General features: G+C 43.5%; 1 protein-coding gene across 1 annotated transcript in view; it reads right to left on the bottom strand.

The window, feature by feature from the left end:
* The window catches only part of Cdh17 (cadherin 17), a 62684-nt gene that overhangs the window by 22032 nt on the left and 17645 nt on the right, over window positions 1–23007 (bottom strand). Inside the window, exons 4-12 of the mRNA XM_005066193.4 lie at window positions 13120–13254; window positions 12209–12347; window positions 10151–10309; window positions 9857–10056; window positions 8558–8689; window positions 8104–8254; window positions 6859–7074; window positions 3402–3478; window positions 1511–1702 (exon numbers count right to left, since the gene is read on the bottom strand). Coding sequence (XP_005066250.1) covers window positions 1511–1702; window positions 3402–3478; window positions 6859–7074; window positions 8104–8254; window positions 8558–8689; window positions 9857–10056; window positions 10151–10309; window positions 12209–12347; window positions 13120–13254 — 1401 coding nt within the window. The remainder of the gene's footprint in view (window positions 1–1510; window positions 1703–3401; window positions 3479–6858; window positions 7075–8103; window positions 8255–8557; window positions 8690–9856; window positions 10057–10150; window positions 10310–12208; window positions 12348–13119; window positions 13255–23007) is intronic.

The raw sequence follows: 23007 nt of genomic DNA, 5'->3' as shown, positions 1-23007 counted from the left end.
ACCAAAGAATGAATAAAGAAAATGTGGTACATTTACACAATGGATTGTTACTCTGCTGTTAAAAGAAACGACATCATGAAATTTGAAGGCAAATCGATAGAACTAGAAAAAATCATCCTGAGTGAGGTAACCTAGACCCAGAAAGACAAACAAACATGGTATGTACTCACTCATAAGTGGTTATTAGCTGTAAAGTAAAGGATAACCATGTTACAATCCACAGACCCAGAGAGACTAGGTAACAAGGAGGGATGCATGGATCTCCCAGGGAAGGGTAAATAGAAGAGATTTTGTGGGTGGACTGGGGGCAGGTGGGAATGGGAACATGAGGGATCAGGCTGCGGGGGGGGGTGAGAAGAGGGGAAGAATACTAAAAGAGAAGACTGAAAAGGGGTGCATTTCAGGGCCAGGTAGAAACCTAATGCAAGGGAAACTCCCAGGAATCTACAAAGATGACCCCAGTAAGACTCCTAGCAACAGTGGATGCATAGCCTGAACCGTGCCATCTCCAGTGACCAGGCAGGACTTCCAGTGGAAGAATTAGAACACCAACCCAGTCATACAACCTCCTCTGAACTACATTCTGTCCTGCCTATGGTATGTGTGTGTATGTGTGTGTGTGTGTGTGTGTGTGTGTGTGTGTGTGTGTGTGTGTGTGTGTGTGTGTGTGTGTTGGGGGCGGGGCATAATGGTGGTGCTGAGATTTTAAGAGTGGCCAAGCAATAACTGATCACCACTAGAGTGAGCCCACCCTTGACACTGCTGGGAGTGCCAGGACTCAGAGACTGGGTGATCCAGAGACCTGGGACAGAACCAAACATGATTGAAGAAAAAAATGTCAATGTAATGATACCTAACAGTATTCTGCTACACTCATAGATTGGTGACTACTCCAACTGTCATCAGAAAGCTTTCATGCAGTAACTGATGGAAACAGATGCAGAGACCTATAGCCAAGCATTGGGTCAAGCTCATGGAATCCTGCTGAAGAGAGAGAGAAAGAATTGTACAAGAGAATGTGTATATGTGTGTGTGTGTGTGTGTGTGTGTGTGTTGTTGTTGTTGTTGTTGTTGGACATCACAAGGGAATTCACAGAAACAATTAATCTGGGCTCATAGGAGCTCACAGAGTCTGGACTGACAGCCAGGGAGGCTGCATGGGACCAACCTAGGTCCCTTGTGTAGCTTTGTGGGACTCCTAGCAGTGGGAGCAGGGGCTGCCCCTAACACTTTGGCTGGGTTTTGGGAACCTATTCCACATACTGGCCTTGCCCAGCCTGAATACAAGGGGAGGAGCTTAGTATTACAACTTGCTAAGACATGCTTTGTTGATACCCATGGGAGGCCTGCCCCTTTCTAGACAGAAACAAAGGAGGAGTGAATGGGAGGGGGGAGAGAGAGGAGAGGTGGGGGAGGGGATGGGAGGAGAAGGAGGGGAATCTGCAGTCAGGATATAAAATTAAATGAATAAATTTAATTAATAAGAAATAATCATTAAGTGGCTTTCTACCTTTTTGATCTTGACGTATCCTGCATTGGTCTGGGGATCTGTGGTGACTTCCAGTCGCCCCTCGGGGTCTCCCTGGACAACCTTGTACAGGATTTTAGAACTGCCGGTAAGGGGCTCATCCCCATCTGTGGCTTGGATGACTAAGATGGTGGATCCAACAGCCGCGTCTTCAGAGAGAGTCATGTTTCCATACTGAAGAAGACATGGGGAGGGGAAAGGAAGCGGAATGGCCACCGTCATTGAGCATAATTGCCACAAGGCAAGCTTCTGGGGTTCAGGACAGAGGTCACAGCTGACACTAATACCCAGCACAGTTTTCCTCTTGATGAACATGTGACAGCTGGTTTTAACATTATTTGTACCAAGGAACACAACATCTTAGACATTCTAGAAGGATTATAAAATAGATTTCCCCTGGCATCCAACATACTTAAGAGCTACAAATATTTGAATAATAATGATATAAATAGCCATAACATGTGAGATGTCTCTGATGTGACAGACACTTCTAATTCTTGAATCAACTAAGGAACAGAGATTAGGAGCTCAAAACACTGAAATCAGAGTTGGCTGCAAATCCCAAACTTGCCATTTGTCAGTTGAATGATGTAGTTATAACATTTCTTTAAATATGGACTTGATCGCTTGTCTGATGGGAAAATACAGCCTACCTACTGTTTAAAGAGAAACGATGCATATAAAGCCCTAGGAGGCAGAGATCTTACCAGTGACGTTTGGCAGAGGAGCCAGGGCTAGGTAGCATGGTAAACCCCATCCAGGCCAACATGGTATGACAAAACCCAAACTTCCAAAGCCCATGTTCCTCATACTCCTATAAAGCATCCTGACTCCCCAGAAGCTCCGAGACCCACTCTCCCTGCATCATGATCTCAAAAATGCCAGAGAAGACACTGGCAGCAGAATGAGCAAGCCCACTTTCTCTCCAGCCAAGTTGCATCTCCAAGCTTTCAAACTTCCCTACTGCAGAATTTTTCTGCTCAATCTACTTGACCACTGTCTGGTAAAATGCAGGGAAGTCTTAACACTAAGAAGGGATAAAATGTCCATGCCCAAGGGGGTAGAGGCTGGGAAGAAATGAGTTCTTTATTTCATGCTTACTTAACCTCAGTGCCTGTTAGACAAGACACATCCCATCACACTTCTTACGGTTCTGAGCCCTACCATAAATCAATTCCCTTCTTGTCACAGTTGTGCCCCTGTTTTGATTTATGGACACCATCAGAGTGCTCCAGGCTGCCTCAAAACTGACTGCGAACATAACAAGCTAGTCAAATGGTCTTCACTCTCCCTTGAGCTAAATAAATTAAGACATCCCTTTTAAGGGAATGATGATAATGTCACATCATGACTACAGCATTTGCCTTGATGCCATTTATATTGATATTTCTTACTCTATGCCCAATTCTAATTCTTGCAAATACATGGAACACATTCTTTTCAGACCTAAGCCAGAGACTAACATTTTTCCTTTCCCTTTCCTCTTACTTGGTTAAATACAAAATGAGTTAAAGTTGCCAGTATTTCTGATGCTAATATTTTATTCCAAACGCTTGGATAAGATCAAGTAGCACTCTACCTACTGTCTGTTACATGCAAAAATCTGTGACAAGCTATAAGCTGCCATTCATCTTTCAATCTCAAGAAGATTGCAGCTGTAGCTTTTAAGCAGCCTTTGGAATAAGTAATCTCTGGGCAGGGGTTTATAAACAGACATTCCCAGATACTAGCAGTACATCCTAGTGTCCCTGAGCATGAGTCCTCAGGGACACTAGGTTTTTGTTGGTACATTGACCTGGCACTTTGTCTGTGTTTTTATTTAAACAGTAATATGATCAAAACAAAGATAAAACAAATGGTGATATCTACTCACATCTGATACTTCAAAGATGGGGATCTGATCGTTGATATCAATAACGTTGACTTGCACAGAACAGAGGGTCTTGAAATCTGAAAACCAAAGTCACACCACAGAATTCTCACTGGAAATCATGCATTGGTATCAGGACTTGGTAAGGAAATATTGGCAAATGATGTGACAGCCGCTACAGCAATTGCACGGTTCCTGTGAATGGAGGCGGCTCCGCTCCCCACCTCACCCACAGGTCATCAAGAGGAGGTGGAAGCCAGACTGGGCCCTGAAGTGCTGGGTTCCTGAGCTTTCCACTGCCCCATCCGAGGGAGGGCTTTATTGGCACGCAGGATGGCTGCTTTGCTGCGAATGTTATGTTCAAAGCAAATCTTTCCCTTGAAACAATACTGCCGAGCATCCCATAGGCTGCCTTTCCTTCCCCGAGTACCTCTGGCCAGCATCAGTACCCCCAGCATTCCAGAGAGCCTCAAGTCTACCAGAGTTCCTCTCCTCTGAGTAAAAGAGAAAGCAGCATAATTCACCTCCAAGGGAAACTAAAAGGTGCCCTACAGAACCCTGGGAAATGGCACAGGCTTTGAGGGTGGCTTGACAAGTCAAGGACCAGTTAGAACTAGTAGTTGGATCCTAGGTCCGTAATGAGCATGGCTGGCAGGTGTGCTGTGAGAAGATGTCTAGGAAAAAAGCCAGAATGACAGAGGAAAGTGATTTACTGAGGAGAAGGGTATACTGGGACTCCGTTATTTGAATTCTGGCTCTTCCATAAATCAGAGATGTGAGAACATGGGAGTGTCACTGTATGCCTCTGTGTCCCATCAGCTTGCCTACACAGTGTGGGGATTAACAAGGTCCTCATCCTAACACAAATGTTAGCATTCTATGTGTACCAAGCCCCGTGTGACAGGTGTTGCATGTATTACTCATCTCATGTCATAATCACTTCATAATGTACATACTATTTCCATCCTCATTTCCTTTTTTTAAATGCAGAAGCCAGGATGTAGAGATTTTAAGATCACACAACTAGTAGTAGGGCCAGTACCCCCTTGTCTTCTCTGAGCCCTGTTAGCTTTTTATTCTGCTCTGTGTTTGGATCCAGGCTGTATGAACCTCATAGTGATGTCCTTGTTCTTCCACTAACACCTAGGTTCTGCCAATGGGCACTTGGCAGGAGACTGGAGGAGGGACAAGAAGAAAGTGGTGGCATGTCCCTCTTCCCTGTCTGAGCACAGGTCTTCCTGGCTCCTGAAGTCCTTTCATGCCCCACGCCCCCCCCATCAAACCTCTTCTTAGTTTCCCTTAACTGTGCTTCCTTTAAACTACTTTGGACACCCCTGTGGAGAAACCCTTCCATTTCCAGCTGTCGTCCTCCCTGATCTGCCCACAAACTCACCCCAGAGCTTGTGCTCAATGCATTAGCCATGAAGCTGAATACAATCTCTAATCTGATTATAACCAGACAGACATTGATGAAAGTTGGAGCTGATCCCCAGAGCATCTGCAAATAGAAATGGGTTGGTACAGGGCTCTGAACTTATTGGCTCTAGTCTCTGCAAAAGCTTTGTTTGGGATATGATGAGTTTCCTGCTTACCAGGCTCTTCCTTCTTATCTATGTATGCACAAGTACATGTACTCGTGTGTGTGTGTGTGTGTGTGTGTGTGTGTGTGTGTGTGTGTGTGTGTGACAACCTCAGGTATCATTCCTCAGGGGCTATCCACCATTTTCCTCTTGATATGGGCTCTCTCACTGGCCTGGAAGATAACAAATAGACTAAGCTGACTGGGACTGAGCCCTAAGGAAAAGTTTGTTGTCTCTCACTTCTCAGTACTGGGATTACAAATGTGTGTGACACAGCCCTGCTTGTTTAATGGATACCTGTAGGAATCAGAGGTGGATGTTGGATCTTCTGGAACTAGGGACCCATGAGCCACTCACCATGGGTCCTAGGAACCAAACAGGGTCTCTCTGGAAGAGAAGCAAGAGCTTATAGCTACTGAGCTATTTCTACAGCTCCCCTATACGCTTACATTTTCAAACTACTTTATGTTCTGATGACTTTGCACATGGAATTCCCACTCTTCCATAGGTTGTCCTCAAAACTTAGCTCACCTAAACCTTGGGAGTTAGATAAACTAACCTTCCAGGCAGCCTTCCCTGCTCTCTCCCTCATCCATGGGCTCCCCTGTATGCGCCCCTACAATTTGTTGACTTCTGTGTCTGCCTTTCTTGACAAAAAGAGAGCTGGGGCAGACACCGGCTCTTGTTCATCTGTGCACCCTGATGCTTTGTGTGGTACTTCTGCAAGGCAAATGATCAGATACCGAAAGCAAGGGCGGTCAGTAGTGTGGATCTATCACTTCACCATGGACAGGGAGAGTTATTAACACTCACCTCACTGTACCTTCTAAAACAGTACTAAACAGCATCAGAACCTCATTATGCATCAAGTTACTAGCTTTCCTGGATACTTGACAAACAGGCATTTTGTATTAGAGCCTGCTAAACTCAAGTTCTCCCAGGATTATCAACAATGCAAAAAATGACGTAAGCATATGAGCTAAGGTGTTTTTCTTTTCCACACCTATGCAAACTGTGGTCCTCAGAAAATAATTGCAGTTATTTCATGAAACAGTTACCTCAGAGGAATCTGAGCGCCCCAGAAATAGTAACACATTTGTCTGTGGGTGTGGAAATGGGTTTGGGAATGGGAAGTTTCCATGAGATTCTTAACGACTCCTCTGCCCCAACAGAGGTTAAGAGCTACCTGCTTTGACAGTCTACAAGGGTTAAGGGAAAACGCCTCCTGGCATTGTGCAGCAGGCTCTGACGAGAAGCTGACAGGAAAAGGCAGAGCATGTCAAAGACTGTTTCTCCACCACTCTCATATTTTAAGTCTGAAAGCGAGGGTAGGAGAGAGAATTTGCTTTCCTGGTTTGTGGTTACAGCAGCCGTGAGACTGTGCCTGGCAGACTTTTAACCACTTGACTAATAACCTGGTGGCCGCACTGTGCCACTGTGACAAACACTGCATTTTGCACCAATGCCTCCTCTCCCATAGGCCGCCCCAGCCAGTTGTGATGCAAAGACAGGCCCACCCCCAGGGATAATGCACTGCAGAATTCCAGACAGCCATTTGGAATTCCCCTCAGACTGTTCCTAGTCTGGAACATTCCCGTCAGTGCTCCTTCCATCACGAGCAAGCCAGAGTTACTATCTGGTGATCTCCATGACACCACAGCTTCTCCTCAATGGCAACCCCTCTGAGATGTCACTGGGTCCCTCTTGCTCCTGCTTCTCAGAGGACCAAAAACAGCAAAATGCTGCCTGATCCACACCAATGGTTCTTGTGAAAACACCACATCTGGGTTTCTCCAGCTCACAAAGGAAGCAGAAAAGTCTACTGCCATGTGGACGGCCACTCGGATCTCAAGTAGAAGGAAAGTCCGGTGTCTACTCACCTCTGTCAGCCACTTCGACTGTCAAGTTGTACTGAGGATTGTCTTGCTTCTTCAGGGAGTGTTTGCCTAACTGGACCTTTCCCTCATACTCTTGAATGAGAAAGAGTCCATCTGAGGGAATTTTGGGGGTTTGGTCTACAAGCTTGTACTTCAAAATACTGTTGACGGTGTTCGCTTCATCCATGTCGTGGGCAGTAAAGAGCCCGATGTTGCTACCTGTGAAGAGGAGAGGACACCCACTCACACTGGCTCCGTGTGATTCGTAAACCAGCTTCCTAGAAAATGTGGGGAGCAATTCCGGGTGGTGAACAAAGACATTTAGAGTTGCGTTGGCTCCTTGCATTTGTCCACCGAGTGCTTTGTGGAACACTGTGGGAGCTTAGTTAGCCAACCAAAGAAATCCATGTCCACCCAAAACCTCCCTAGAGGACCTTATTTAAAAACAGGGACATTGGAGACATAACTAGCTAGATTACTGAGAAATCCCTTACAAGAATAGAGAATATGGAGACACAGGGAGATGAAAGGAAGAGAAGGAAGAGATATGCTCACTGCTGTCTTAAGCCAGCTTAAGTCAGAAGAGGTGACAGGCTCTCCCCAAAACATCCTGCCACCATGACTTCAGACTTCCCACCAGCAGAATGGAGAGATTCATATTCATGGTGTTTTATTACCATAGCTCCAAGACATTAACACAGTAGATACTGTACAGCTAAAGCAGAAGAAACCACTCCTGGACACTCTGTTTCTCTGTCTCTGTCTCCCTCTCTCTGTCTCTCTGTCTCTGTCTCTCTCTCATACACACACACACACACACACACACACACACACACACACACTGTGGGTATAAATGATCACAGTTTTTAGCAAGTTGCATGAGGTTTTATCTCTTTTCAGTGAGTTGTTTAGCAGTCAAATAAGAAAACTGAAGGGGAAATCTTGCAAGGGGGGCACTCCTTGGGGAAATGTATACAGGATGCTGCTGTACAGTGATGAACTATGGGTAGTGCTGAAGATGACTGTCATTGAAACAACAGTGATGGTGGCAGTTGTAAAAGGTCCAGTTTAAGAGGACTGGAGATACTGTTCATTCTAAAACATTGTGCCTGTGTGAGCCTCATGGTACCTTGCGTGTCTATGCTGCACTAGACACGGACAATGGTCTGAAGAACAGAGCTACCTGATACTCCAGGCCAGGCAGTAAGGAAGTCAGGCACACAGCATCGGACAGCTCTCATTTCTTACCCAGTGCTTCATTCTCCTGGACTTCGAACACAGTCACTTCAGATGGGCATGTTGGCGGGTTGTCATTAATGTCAATAACTTTCACCTGAATATCCAGTGGGAAAGCCAGTAGTTTTCCACTCTCGTCTTTGGCAGTTGCAAAGAAAACGTGCTGTAATAGCAAGATCAGAGTTAAGACACCTTCACTGTCCACATTAATAGGTAGAGAAAAGTAACTAACTGTTTCATTGACCAACTCTTGCCTTAATGTAAATGTACTTAGAACTGAGAAATGTGGGGAGGGGGTGAAATGTGTTGGGCTTGTGGGAAAGTTATCCAATTATTGTGTCCTTGAGAAACCATAAACATCTAGGATCTAGAACATAGGTTTTTTAATGTACAATTAATTTTGTGCTCAATGGAAAGCAGACACAGGATCTGTCTTGATGCCTGTGACACTTTCCATCCTACTTACTGAGTCCTTTTCCTCTCGGTCCAAGGGCTGAGTCACATAAATATTTCCTTCCTGGTCAATAGAGAAGGGGAATTGTGGCAGCTTCTCCTTGTTGACTAAGGAATAGTAGGCACCTGGGTCATTCCACTGCACCTGCATGGCCAGAGTGGATGGTGAGGAAGGATTGTACAGACAAACAGATCAAAAGGGCAATGAGCAGCTTCTTGGTTCTCACTTCGGAATTTCTCACAACTCTGTCTGCATGTCAGTGATTTCTTAGCCCAACTGAGCTACATTTAAACTTTGTTTCAACCTAAACTAATTTTAAAAACACGCAGACAAGGGAATGCTATCTTCTCTAAAGCAAGCCATGCAAACACATGGAAGAGCCCGTGGGTTGTTTCCTTCTAGAACTCTGATGGCACGTAACATCCATTTATGTGTACTTCACAGCGGGAATACTCTATGACTAAACCATGATGTATTATGATCTTCTAGATTACACAATTCAGATGAATTGAGATCAATAGAGGATGCCTTAGACCAGTGGCTCTCAGCCTTCCCAATGCTGCCCTGCGATCCTTTAATACAGTTCCTCATGTCATGGAGACCCCCAGCCATAAAATTGTTTTCATTGCTACGTTGTAGCTGTAATTTTGCTATGGTGATGAATGTAATGTCAATATCTGATGTGCAGGATATCTGATATGCAACCCCTGTGAAAGGGTTGTTCAACCCCCAAAGGGGTCTCGACCCAAAAGTTCGAGAACCACTGCCTCAGACTCTTTGTCGTCATTCTGTCCAGACACTTGGTGCACGAGTGAGGTGCACTCCCCCAAATATTCCAGTCTGGAAGATGTCAGGGATAAAAGTAACTGCCAGACCCTAGAGTTACTTTACAGACAACAAAAAGTCCTCTATAGGAGTGCTGTATCAGACCTGATACATAGACGGGCCTGTTTCTCTGCTCTTGTTACTAACAACAGGTATTGAGGGTTTACCACATGCCACACAACCCACGATAAAACAGCCATATTTCCCACTGCTTGACGTGAATGATAAAACACCACAGCATCTCCTAAAGTGAGTGTGAGTGAAGTCTCCTCTCTGGCAGTTTGTGTGTGAGTGTGCATTCGCACATTTGCATGTATGCAAGCTTTCTGCTAGTGACGGTAAGCTCCAGAGATGTAGGGCCTTGAGCACTTAATTTGCTTTGTAATTACATGATGTAAAATGTATCTAGTACAATGAGAAGGTCACAAGGGTAGGTCCTACACCACAAGGTGCGGGTCTTAGCTGTAGGTGTCACTTGGACACTACCTGGGTGATTTTGATGGGGTGAGGATCAGTTGAGTTTTCTGTAATCTCCACGGGCTCTGGCGCTTTCCAGATGTTCTCCCTCACGGTAATATCCACAGATGTGGTGTCACTGAAGGAATTCTCACTCTGGCCCCCCATGTCCTTCACTGAGACCACCAGGTTGTAGAAAGCATTCTTAACTGGATCCAGTTCCTGGGATCCTAAAGTGAGGAAGGGAGGAGAAGAAAGGACACATCTCCAAAGATGACAGACCTTCCTCTGACTGAGATTCACAAGGGGCTGGCCTTTACTTACCTTCTCGGGTAAGTGATATCCCCCCGGTTTTGTTGTTGATCTGAAAGTACCTAACATTGTTGACTGAGGGAAGCTGGATGACAATTTGATAAAAAAGCTGGCCATTGAGAGTAGCTGGATCATCCAGGTCTGTAGCATTGACATACATGAAAGGCTTTCCTGGTAACAAAGCACACACAGAAAAAGAGTTAGACCTTAAACCACCTATACCCACGATAGATTGCCTCCTGAGATGCACAGATAAAATTGGAGAAAGTGCAGAGTTCTTAACAGTGGAAAAGTGAGTTTATTTTGTTCCCTCTCCCTACAATAAGGCTTCTTCAAAGTATGGTCCATTGGTCCAGGAGCCTATGCGAGTCCTGGGCATATTTCAAGAAGTTTATGACATTAGAAATCACCTGTGAAAAAGATCCATTTAAAAATAAGATAATTTGATAGGTTTTAATGTAAAACAGCATAAAATAAACCATTAATGATTTCTACTCAAACTGCAAGAAAAATTCACTTTTCAAGCTTGGATATTATATCAGAGAACGTCCACAATATCTGAAATTACTAGTAAAATGTTCTTTTCCTAAGCTACAGATGTGTGTAAGACTAAGTTTTTGTCATGTTCTACTTCAAACAAAATAGCATATTTAGCATCATGAATGTAGAAACAGACCATTAACCCAGTTGTTTTTTCATTTATCCAGACATTAAAGAAATTTGAAAAGATTCCAACAATGTTGCCTCTCTCACTAAATTACTTTTGTCATTAAACTCTCTGTGTTCTTTGAAATTGTTAAATAAGAGTTTTAATTCTTAAGCCAGTAAGTTCTGGTAGATGGTAACCAATGCTGCACTGGGCTCATCTCGTGAGAGCACAACTTTTCCAGAAGTTCTTGAGTCAATTACTTTTAATTTTTTATAAAGTTGATTATAAAAATGATGCAAATAAAAATAACACCCACACAGACTAACTAGACCCAAAGTCCTTAAAATTCATGTATTAATAGCACTGGTAACTTGAAATAGGCCACAAATCACTCTGTTTCTCACTCACCCCAGGAGAAACAGCTATTAAACACTGCCAAGGATACCACTAGGTAGGTATAACTCACAGGTTTAAAATATTATGTAAGTTCTCCCTAACTTGTAAGCTAGCACAGAAGCCCTGAACCCCCCAGTTTTTTAAAATTACTTCTCTAGAAAATTTGATTCATGGAGCAAAAAGGTGTTACTATCTGGAAGATTCTGCATATATGACTCTTTGGTCATGTATGCCAACCAGGGACAAAGGACAGGGACAGTGCAGCTATCCCTGAATGCTTACTCTTGGCCACTGAAGACAGAAAAGGAAAAGGTTGAGTAACACAAATAGTTACTTGATAAGAGCTGATGGAAATATCAAGAGAAAGAGCAGGTCACAGCTGGGTGAGAGCCATAAGCAAGGGAGCCAACAGCAGCTCTAAGCATCCCACAAGCTATGGGAGAGCAAACTCCTCTTTCCAGACAATTCTTGGGTAGTCTACAGCTGCATGGTGTTTGAGAGTTCACTAAGGAAGCATAGTTTTGCCTCTCACTGTACTTTTGGCAAGCTCTGGAAGTGCCGTTAAAGATTTCCTTTGTTTTTGATTATGCAGGGAGGGTGAATATGTGCATACAAATACAGGTGCCCACAGAGGCCAGAAGGCACTGGATCCCCCTGGAGCTAATTATAGGTGAGTGGTAGCCACCTAGCATGAGTGCTTGGAGCTCAACTCAGGTCCACTGAAGAGCAGCAAGGGCTCTTGCTGAGCCATCTCTCTAGTCCTCCTACAGACATTTTTATTGTCACAGCTTAGAGTGGGGAGTGTTTTTGGCATCCTACAGTACACAAGACTCAACAGGGCCAAGGATGGGGGACTCTGATCCAGAGCAATAGGCCCAATCACACACACTCAGATCACTGTGAAGTTTACATAGGACAGTAAGTTCTTGAGGAGTGACAGTGACAACTGTCAGCCACACGATCCCACTCTTCTATCATACACCCTTTCATTAGTCCACAGACATATTCAGGCCCCTGCCTATTACCTGGGCGAGAGTTCTGCCTCACTGAGCCTTCATATCTTGACTGGAGAAACGTGGGCCGGTTGTCGTTGACATCCTTGACTTCTATGGTGATGGGGACTGGGCCTTCCACTACACCTCCTTGAGAATTCAGGGCTGCAAGCTGTTAGTGAAGAAAGAAAACGTCCTTAGTGTCCCTGGACTTCAGATCACATGACCAAAGGCCACTTAAAGGAACTTAAAACTCAAAAGACCAATGACCTAATGACCACAAAAGCCCAAATTGTATGCTGCTAAAATTGGGGTCCAATCATTTAAGCCAGCATGATGATGGCAACAACTTCCCAGCCATGAAGGTTATTGGACCCGTGGCACATCCTGCCATAAATGACGGTATTCCGTGACTCCTTAAAGTTGGCACAGTGGTCGGTCTACAGAGCCCATGGCAGAAGGTGACAGACAGCTGCTGGCTTGCTCTTTCTCAGTTACCTCAATGCCATTCCTAGCTATTCAGAGCCCACTGTGAAGCTGGGGGGGGGAGGAAAGGGTGTTTCCAGTAGGCCTCTGACTATCAGTTCCTTTCAGGGGCCCCAGTGGCTCTGCCCAGCCTTCATTTTGGTGTGGAGCCCACACAACAGCCACAAGCCAAGCACCAGTGTACACCAGAGGCTTCTCACTGGGGTTCAGCCCCAGTACCTGAATGAGTACAGGTATCTGCTGACCTTGGCCATGTAAAGCCACACCCCTCTGTAGTTGGCTTTAAAGAGGGGGTAGGGGAGGGAGGCAGAGAGGAGGAAGAAGGAGGGAGGGAGGGAGGGAGGGAGGGAGGAGAGGGAGGGAGGGAGGGAGGGAGGGAGGGAGGGAGGGAGGGAGGTCATATCCAGGAGCAAGGGTGCTGCAGCGGCTGGAGTTCCATCCCGCTGGCCTCAGCTCACCTGCAGATGATGCACGACCCTTGTTTCTCTGTCCAGGGTACGGGTGTAATACAGAAGCCCATTGTCTTCTATCATGAAGATGCCATCCGTCTCCCCTGTTAGTTCAAACCTCACTGCTGGGCTGTTGGCCTTAAACTGAGAAAACGCAAAACACAGTTTAGGCTCTGAGGAAACATACATTGTAGAATCTGCAGAAGGTTGCCAACTTCAACTTTTTATTTGTCCAAACCCTGAATAAGAAACCTTGGGCCCTTTACAATGGTGTGTGCTGAGAGCTTCTTTTATACATTCTCTATGTAGCATTCAGAACACGTTTCTCCCAGTGAAGTATCCCACTATTCAACATTCTGAGGAAGTCGTAAAGCTGTAAACTGTGGCTGAGGCTGAAGACATTCTTCACTGAATATCTGAGAGCTAGATGTTACCAGCATCTAAAACATTAAAAATTCTAGCTTTATTGATGGAACAAAAGTGTGCCGTTCAGCTCCTTAAAATTTGTGACGAAGAAGAAGATGCAAGTTAAAGCTAAGGGAAATAATCTGTCAGTGCTCTCAATCTCACATGCTCCTGAATGGCAATCTCATGTTGACTTCTTATGACGTAGAAGAACTAATCAACCACAGCTCACTAGGTAGTTGTACCTCCTTGTAGGACAACAGTAAATAATAGGAATTTTATATAAGACATTCAACTTCATTAATAATTTTACATATACATGCATATCATAGGTGTTAGGCTATAAAGAAATACATAGATTATTGATGGGGTACAATGTATATGACCTCTCTGGAAATGGCTTGGGGTATAAAGTATAGTCTTTGATCCTAAACAGTGCTGTACAGAATTTGTCCTAGGATTTTTAGACATAAACTTCATGCTTAGAGTGTAAGGGGAACTGTTTCCTATATTAGCAAAGCTGAAAACCCATATCTACAAAAGTTTAATTCTGAAGACCAAGAGGCAGTATTGTTACTGTGTAAATAACGAAAGAAGAGTAAAGCCAGGCTGTGGTTGTCACAGAACCACAAGTGTGCATGTCAGCAAGCAAGAAAACAAGAAATACACAAGAGTCACTGGTATGCAAATGAAGTGGGAATAGCATGGACAGGCAGGGTTTTACAAATTTGCTTGTTGATATCCATAGTTTATTAAAAACTAGGAGTGTCATTGTCAGAGTGCTTTAAGACAGGTCTGATGTCAGCGGCAAAGATGGTGTGAGGCCGGTGCTCCTCCACAAAAGCAATGAAAATGTTGGTAGAAAGTTGTAAACATCGACTTAGCAACTTTGTCAGAGTATCAGGAATTAACCAAAACCCTGCCGGATATCAGTAAGCACCAAACTGTACTGTTTTTAACTTGCCCTATCCCATTCACCTTCTAAAAATCAGAAGTAGGGTTGGAAACCAACAACCTCACCAGCACAGGGTGACAGAGGGCAGAGGGGACAGTCAGGTGACAGAGGGCAGAGGGGACAGTCAGGGTGGCAGAGGGGACAGTGCAGGTGACAGAGGGCAGAGGGGACAGTCAGGTGACAGAGGGCAGAGGGGACAGCCAGGTGACAGAGGGCAGAGGGGACAGTCAGGTGACAGAGGGCAGAGGGGACAGCCAGGTGACAGAGGGCAGAGGGGACAGTCAGGGTGGCAGAGGGGACAGTGCAGGTGACAGAGGGCAGAGGGGACAGCCAGGTGACAGAGGGCAGAGGGGACAGCCAGGTGACAGAGGGCAGAGGGGACAGTCAGGGTGACAGAGGGCAGAAGGGGACAGGAGCTCCCAAAGTCACTGCCAGGGAGCCATCATTATCTAGCCTGCCGATGTCTTATTTAGCTAGAGTGAGCTTTCTTCCACTATAACGGCCCCTGGATATTTACTACGAAGAATTGTCAGCGATTGGTGGGCACAGTCATTCACGCTTGCAATCTCAGAACCCAGGAGGCCGAGGCAGAAGGATTGCTGCAAGTTTTAGGCTGTCTTAGGTTACATAGTGAGCACCTGGCCAACCAAGGGCCACATAGCAAGGCCCCGTCATGAATAAATAAATACCCTGCAAAGGCTTAGGGGACATTCCTGAAGAGAGGGAGAAAACAGTGAGGGCTGCGGGACAAGAGGAAAACGCTGTCCTCTTCACACGACGTGGATGCTGTTCACACGAACTGAGTTAAACGCTGTCCTCTTCACACGGCGTGGATGCTGTTCACACGAACTGAGTTAAACGCTGTCTTCACATGGCGTGGTTGTTGTACACATGAACTTAGTTAAAATTCTGTCCTGGGTGGGGAAGGGCTAGTAGATCCCGGCCCTAGCTTGGGAACTACTGGCAGTTGATGGCTGCTGTGGGGAGGGAGTCACCATGCTTAGGAGAGGGCTGGCCCCTGGCAGGTTACCCATGTCCCAGTGGATGACATACTATGCAGGCATATAGTGACAGTACTATTACATTCAGGGGTTAAAAGGATATTAATAAAAATATTTAAAATGAGGATGTGGAATTGTTTGGGAGGGGGATTGAAGTGGGGAGTGGGGGATGGATATGATGAAGATACTTTGTATACAAGATACGCTCCACAAGTAAAATTTTCAAAGGATAAATACAAACATTTTAAAAATCAATAATTTTAAGAACTGTCAGCAATGGCTGCTTTGAAGCAGAGGCAGGAACCACAGCTGAAGCAAATGAGAAACTGATGAAACATTAAAGGAAAAGCCGAGGAATATGCTGTCCACAGGAGAATGAGCTGTCCTTACGTCTTTGGGGCTCACCCATCAGCAGAGCTGCCAGCCCTAATCTCTCACCTCTGGCTGACTTAGAAATGAAGGGAAACTGCAGAGCTGTAAACTGCCTGCCACACTACTAAAGGTGTGCTCCAACATGCTCCAAGTGCCTGTGAGTAAAGGCTGAGATTTACTGGTCCAAGGCATCTAAGATAATCTAAGATAATTGAGTACCAAGCTGAGCAGGGACTCCAGTGGTCAGACATGACAATGAATACTGACTTTGCAGACTTAGCTCATAAAAGCCACTAAAAAAGTAGCAGCAGCAATATGCCCTGGGGAAGGAAAAGCTAGGATTTCTAGATTGCCACATTGCAATCTTCCACAAATGACTGTGTGACATACAACTAAATAGCTAAGTAACTATTGTACTATGTAAATATAAAAAGTGCTCCTGGGGACGTCATGATGTTGAACTTACTAAAAGTCTTAAATGGTATAGAGCCAAGGGATGCTGTCTCTAGAGGACTAGGAAAAGATAGAAACAATGTCATACCAAATACACAATACAGACAAATAGGAATTCCGTACCAGTTTGTTTGAGGGTACCACCTACTTTCTCTTCTAAGAGGTTCAGTGTGGCTGGATTTATGTTGAGGTATTTGATCCTTTTGGACTTAAGTTTTGTGCATGGTGATAGACATGGATCTATCTGCAGTCTTCGACATGCCAGCATTGTTATGCCAGCAGCTTTTGTTGAAATGCTTTCTTTTTTCCATTATATAATTTTAGCTTCTTTGTCAAAAATCAGGTGTTCACAGGTGTGCGGGTCTATATCAATTTGATTCCATTGGTCTACCTGTGCCAGTACCAAGCTGTTTTCAGGACTATAGCTCTATAATAGAGTTTGAAGTCAGGGATGACGATGCCTCCAGATGTTCTTTTATTGTACAGGTTTTTTTTCTTTTTGGCTACCCTGGGTCTTTTGTTTTTCCATATAAAGTTGAGAATTGTTCTTTCAAGGTTTGTGAAGAATTGTGCTGGGATTTTGATGTGGACTGCATTGAATCTGTAGATTGCATTTGGCAAGATTGCCATTTTTACTATGTTGATCCTACCTATCCAAGAGCATGGGAGATCTTTCCATTTTCTGGTATCTTCTTGAATTTCTTTCTTCAAAGACTCAAAGTTCTTGCTATACAGGTCTTTCACTTGTTTGGTTAGAGTTGCCCCAAGGTATTTTATGTTGTTTGTGGCAATTGTAAAAGGTGATGTTTCTCTGATTTCTTTCTCAGTCTATTCATCATCTGTATATAGTAGGGCTACTGATTTTTTTAGTTAATCTTGTATCCTGCCACTTTGCTAAAGGTGTTTATCAGCTGTAGGAGTTCTCTGGTAGAGTTTTTCAAGTCACATATGTAAACTATCATATCATCTGCAAATAGTGAAAGTTTGACTTCTTCTTTTCCAATTTGTACTCCATTGATCTTCTTTTGTTGTCTTATTGCTCTAGCTAGAACTTCAAGTACAGTATTGAAGAGGTATGGAGAAAGTGAACAGCCTTGTCTTGTTTCTGATTTTAGAGGAATTGCATTGAATTTCTCTCCATTTAGTTTGATGTTGGTTGTTGGTTTGCTGTATATTGCTTTTATTATGTTTGAGTATGTTCCTGTTATCTCTGATCTCTCCAAGACCTTTATCATGAAGGGCTGTTGGATTTTGTCATAGGCTTTTTCAGCATCTAATGAGTTTGTTTAGGAATTGAGACTTAATTTAGACGAATAGACAGCAGTATGCATTAATGCAATTAAAATATTTTTACACCCCCAGAAACAGCTGACCTGACAAGGGTTAGCTCTTGAATCCCAGGCTGATGCCTGGGAATCCAGCATGGGACTGATCAAGACCCCCTGAATCTGGGTGTCAGTGAGGAGGCCTAGGTAATCTATTGAGCCTTGGGCAGAAGATCAGTATTCATCCCGAGTATACACACGGACTTTGGACTCCCATCCAACAATGTGAGGTGCACTCTCACCCTAAACTCTTGCGGGAGGGTCTAGGCCCTGCCCTGGATGAAATGACAGACTATGGACACCCCCATGAAGGGCCTCACCCTCTCTGAGGAAATGAGGGTATATTGGGGGGGTTGGTGGGAGGGCACGGGAGGAGGGGAGGGAAACGGAGAGGGACCTGGAATTGACATGTGAAGCAACCTTGTTTCTTTTTTTTGTTTGTTTGTTTTTTGTTTTTTTTTTTTGGTTTTTACGAGACAGGGTTTCTCTGTATTGTTTCGGAGGCTATCAGTCCAGCCCGGCCTCGAACTCACAGAGATCCGCCTGCCTCTGCCTCCCGAGTGCTGGGATTAAAGGCGTGTGCCACCACCGCCCGGCACAACCTTGTTTCTAATTTAAATTTAAAAATAAATAATAAAAAATAAAAATAAAAAAATATTTTTACAGACTTAAAAAATAGGAATTCTGGTGTTGAAAGTATATTAGCTGAAATAAAAATTTGAGGGAGAGCAAAAGAATATTTGATCTAGCAGAAAAAAATCACAGAAGTTGAAAATGGATTATCTACCATTAAGAAAAGAACAATATCAACAAAAATGAATGCCTGAAAAGGTCAGAAGGGCACCATCAAACAAATGCATGCCTGTGTGTAACAGTCCCACAAGGGGAGGAAGAGTAAAAGGAGACACAAGGCAGTTTGAAGACAGAATACCTAAAACTCCCCAAATGTGAAGAAAACATTCATAGACACATCCAAGAAGCCCAGTGAACTCTGGAAGGATGCATTCAAAAGCACCTAGTCCTAGATGCACCACAATCAAATATATGAAAGAAAAGGATCTTGAAAACAGCAGGAAGGATTGTAGTCAATCGAGGACTCAAGACACACAAGAATTTCTCAATGAAATGAAAAAAATGCCGCAGTACGGCTGAATACGGTGAAGACACGTATCCCAAGTGCTGGAGGAAGGCTGGTGAGTAAGAATTTGATCCAATAAAACAATTCTTCAAAGTGAGGGTGAAGTTAAGCTATGAAATCAGACAACAGACGTTTGTTGTTATAGATAAGAAGTGAGAGCGGGGCCTATAATCTCAGCACTTGCCAAGCTAAGGCAAAAACAATTGCCATGAACTTGCTAACCTGAGCTACACAGTGAGTTAAGGATAGCCCAAGCTACAGAACGACATCCTGTACAAAAGGAAAGACAAGACACGTGGCTAATATACCGGGAAAATATAGCATTATAAAAATTTACATACCTGCTGACAGTCCCTAAAATGTATCAAAGACTGAGGTGACAGAAATAGAAGGATAACGAAGCTGTCATCACTGACAATTGCAAGACTTCACTTGCAATAATGTATAGAGCAAATGGAATCAACAAGGAAGTAAAGCCTTGGATGACACCACAGACAAACTTGAAGCTAACAGACATCAACAGAGTGCTCCATCCAACAAAAGCCAACTATACAGAATATTCCCCAGGATAAATCCTATGCCAGGTGATAACAACTTGAAAAAATGTTAAAGGATACAAGTCATACAAAAAATATTTTCACTTATATAAAGGGATAAAATTAGAACTCAATAACAAGAGAGAATTAGGGGATTTACAAATATGTAAAGTAACAATATGCTCTCATAAGCCACAGGCTAAAGATTAAATCTAAGTGGAAATGGACCTAGCCTGTAAGTCCATTTGCCTCCCATTTTAAACAGAACAGCATAAACATGGATGCACAGTATGTCTGGTAAGACAGAGTCCCTCGGAAATATTTCCAGGAGTGGCATAACTGAATGACACGGTAATTCTGTTTGATAAAGAATAGTGTTTGCCACTCCCATGCCTAAAGCTCAGGAAACATGGGGAAGACAGGATGGAAAGATTGCAAGAGCCAGAGGATCAGGGAGTTTACTATGTGACTGTGTCTTCTGGTAACATCAACATACTGAAGAGATTGTATTTAGAATACCTGTGTACACACATATATGCATATAATCATAATTAGCGAAAAAAGAAGCCATGTATTTGGAGGAGAGTGGGGAGGGATATGTGAGAGGGTTTGGAGGGAGGAAAGGGAAGGGAGAAATAATGTAGATATATCATAATCTCAAAAACCGTCAGAGAATTCATGCAAATGGTTAAATTGCACAAAAAAAACTATTATTAGGAATCTGACTCTGTGAGAGACTAAAAGAAAGCTTAATTGGCTTTGGACTCAATTAACATTATTTAAAAGGTGCCTGTTAGAAAATTCCTGCTTTGAATTATTTAAAGATAAAATTAAGTGCATAATGTAGTTACTAACAATAATACCCAGTGGGGGTTATCAAATTGAACTTTATAGGCTAAGTGATATATGCTGTGGACTCCTATAATTTACAGGAACTCTTTTTACAGTAGACTAAACTTTATTGAACAATGAAAAAAAAAACAAGTCTTGTGCTGGAGTGACTGGATATCTAAATGCTAAAGGAGGAAGTTGGACCTCAACCTCACAACTTGTACCAAACAAACTGAAAATGCACAAAGCCATAAATGTAGGAAGTAAAACTATAAAGCACTGAGGAAACCACACAGAACCCGTTGTCTTGAAGGGATGGTGGTTTCTGAGATGGCAAAATCATGAACAGAAGACAAAATCAATTAGACCACATAAAAAGTGGAGACACGTATTAAAAGGTTAATATCCCAAAAATGAAAGCAGAGCCTACAGAATGTGAGAGATGATAAGGATCCCCCGAAAGAAATATAACTGTCACAATAAAAATAGGACAATGCTACTTAATAAAGGGGCAAAGATTCTAATAGACATTTCACCAAAGAAAACAAGAGCCATGAAGACACATTCAGTCTCTGCTAGTCTTTGCGTGTCTCAAGTTCTGTGTCAGTGACAAACTGCCATGACCAAAGGCACATTGGGGAGGAAAGGGCTTATCTCTCCTATACTTCCCTATCACCATGGGCAGAAACTCAAGGCAGGAACCTGGTGGTGTGGGATAATGCTCTTGTTCACTGTAAAGATTCTTCACTCTTATTGGTTTAATAAATCACTGATTGGCCAGTAGCCAGGAAGGAAGTATAGGTGGGACAACCAGACTAGGAGAATTCTGGGAAGAGGAAAGGCAGAGACAGTCACCAGCCAGACACAGAGGAAGCAAGGTGAGAATGTCTTACTGAGAAAAGGTACCAAGCCATGTAGCTAAACATAGGTAAGGATTATGGGCTAATTTAAGGTGTAAGAGGTTGTTAGTAATAAGTCTGAGCAATAGGCCTAACAGTTTATAATTAATATAAGCCTCTGTGTATTTATTTGGGACTGAACAGCTGCAGGACCATGTGAGACGGAAACTTCCGTCTACAACCTGGAACCTGGGGACAGAAGTCACGGAAGAGTGCCCCGTGGCTTTCTCAGCAGACTTTCTTCTACCATCCAGGACCTTTGGGTCAAGAGTGATAGTGACCACAGTGAGCCGGGTCACATCAGTCATCAGTCAAGAGAGTGCCCCTACACACCTGCCTGCAGGCTAACCCTATGCAGGCATTTACCCCGTTAAACTTCCTCCTTCCCAGACGACCCTAGCTTGTGCCAACAAACAAAAACCAGCCAGCCAGCATAGTGGGAAAAGTAACCTTAACTCCAAAGAACAGGACATCACAAAATCACAAACACTTGGGAAACTACAATAAAAAAGAAAGACTAGCCGGGCGGTGGTGGCGCACGCCTTTAATCCCAGCACTCGGGAGGCAGAGGCAGGTGGTGGATCTCTGTGAGTTCGAGGCTGGGCTGGACCGACAGCCTCCAAAACAATACAGAGAAACCCTGTCTCGTAAAAACCAAAAAAAAAAAAAAAAAAAAAAAAGACTATAGCACTGTAGCAGATGTGGACAGACAATGCTAACAGAAATGTAAAAGGACTCACTTGCCCATGAGAAATTTTGTAGATCATCAAAAAGTTAAACATAAAATCAGCAGAAGATGGCCAACAGAAAAGTGACTCAATGGCATCTTTGGAGGATCCTTGTCTCAAAGTGTGGTGTCAGCGCTGTTCTTTTTTCTTTTTTCAAATATATATATATTTTTTTCTTCTTTTCACCCCACTGATGCAGTTTAGTGTTTTTATGGGATTTCTGAGTGTGCAAATGACTGTGTGACTCTTTCTTGTGCCTTCTTTTGCGCTCTTTTCCTTCTGTTTATTTTTTCCAATTCTGATGTGTTAGTATTTTTTATCTTATTTTGTCTTATTGTTATATCTATTTGGTTTTTTGAGACTGGGTTTCACTGTGTAGTCCTGGCTGTCCTGGAACTCACTATGTAGACCAGGTTGGCCTGGAACTCACAGAAATCTGCCTGCCTCTGCCTCCAGAGTGATGGGATTAAAGCCTTGGGTCGGTCACCAACTCCTGGCCAAACTGTTTGTTTTCTAATGAGAGACAGAGAGGATGTGGATGTATGGGAGGGGAGGTGGGGAGGAACTAGGAGGAGTAGAGAGAAGGGAGACCATAATCAGGATGGATAGATAGATAGATAGATAGATAGATAGATAGATAGATAGATAGACAGATAGACAGATAGATAGACAGACATATATATATGGAAAAAAATGATGACCCTGGAATTTGATGTTTCTCCAAAAGAATAGAAAAGTTGTTCTCAAAAAAAAATTGTACATGAGTGTTTGTCCATAGCAGCTTGTCCTTTACAGTTGCAAGTAAAAAAACATCCAAAAGTTTGACTGATATGTGAATATTCAAAACATGATATAACAACCATGCAATATTCAGCCACTCAAAAGAGTGAAGTTCAGACACATGCTGTATCTTCAGTATACATTGAAAACATTGTGGTATGGAAGAGAAGTCACGCACAGGAGGCCATAGGTAGCATGGTTGTGTTTCCATGAAAGGCCCCAAATATGTGAATCTGTAGAGACTGAAGGCTGATCCATGGTTTCAGGAGTTGAGGCAGAGAAGGGCTGAAGAAGAATTGTTACTCATGACATAAGGTTTCTCCTGATGCTGGTGAAATACCCTGAAATTTGACAGTGTGATAGTACTGTAGCTTTGTGACACCCTGAAAACCACTGAATTATGTTTTTTAATTTTGTTATTTGTGTGTGTGGGGGGGAGATAAGCGTGCAACAACACCAGGTTGTCAAAGCGTA

This window comes from Mesocricetus auratus, unplaced genomic scaffold (genome assembly GCF_017639785.1).
Source record: "Mesocricetus auratus isolate SY011 unplaced genomic scaffold, BCM_Maur_2.0 Super-Scaffold_6730, whole genome shotgun sequence".
Lineage (NCBI taxonomy): Eukaryota > Metazoa > Chordata > Mammalia > Rodentia > Cricetidae > Mesocricetus > Mesocricetus auratus.
The sequence above is the reverse complement of the archived record's forward strand: the minus strand, read 5'-3'. Positions and strand labels throughout refer to the sequence as shown.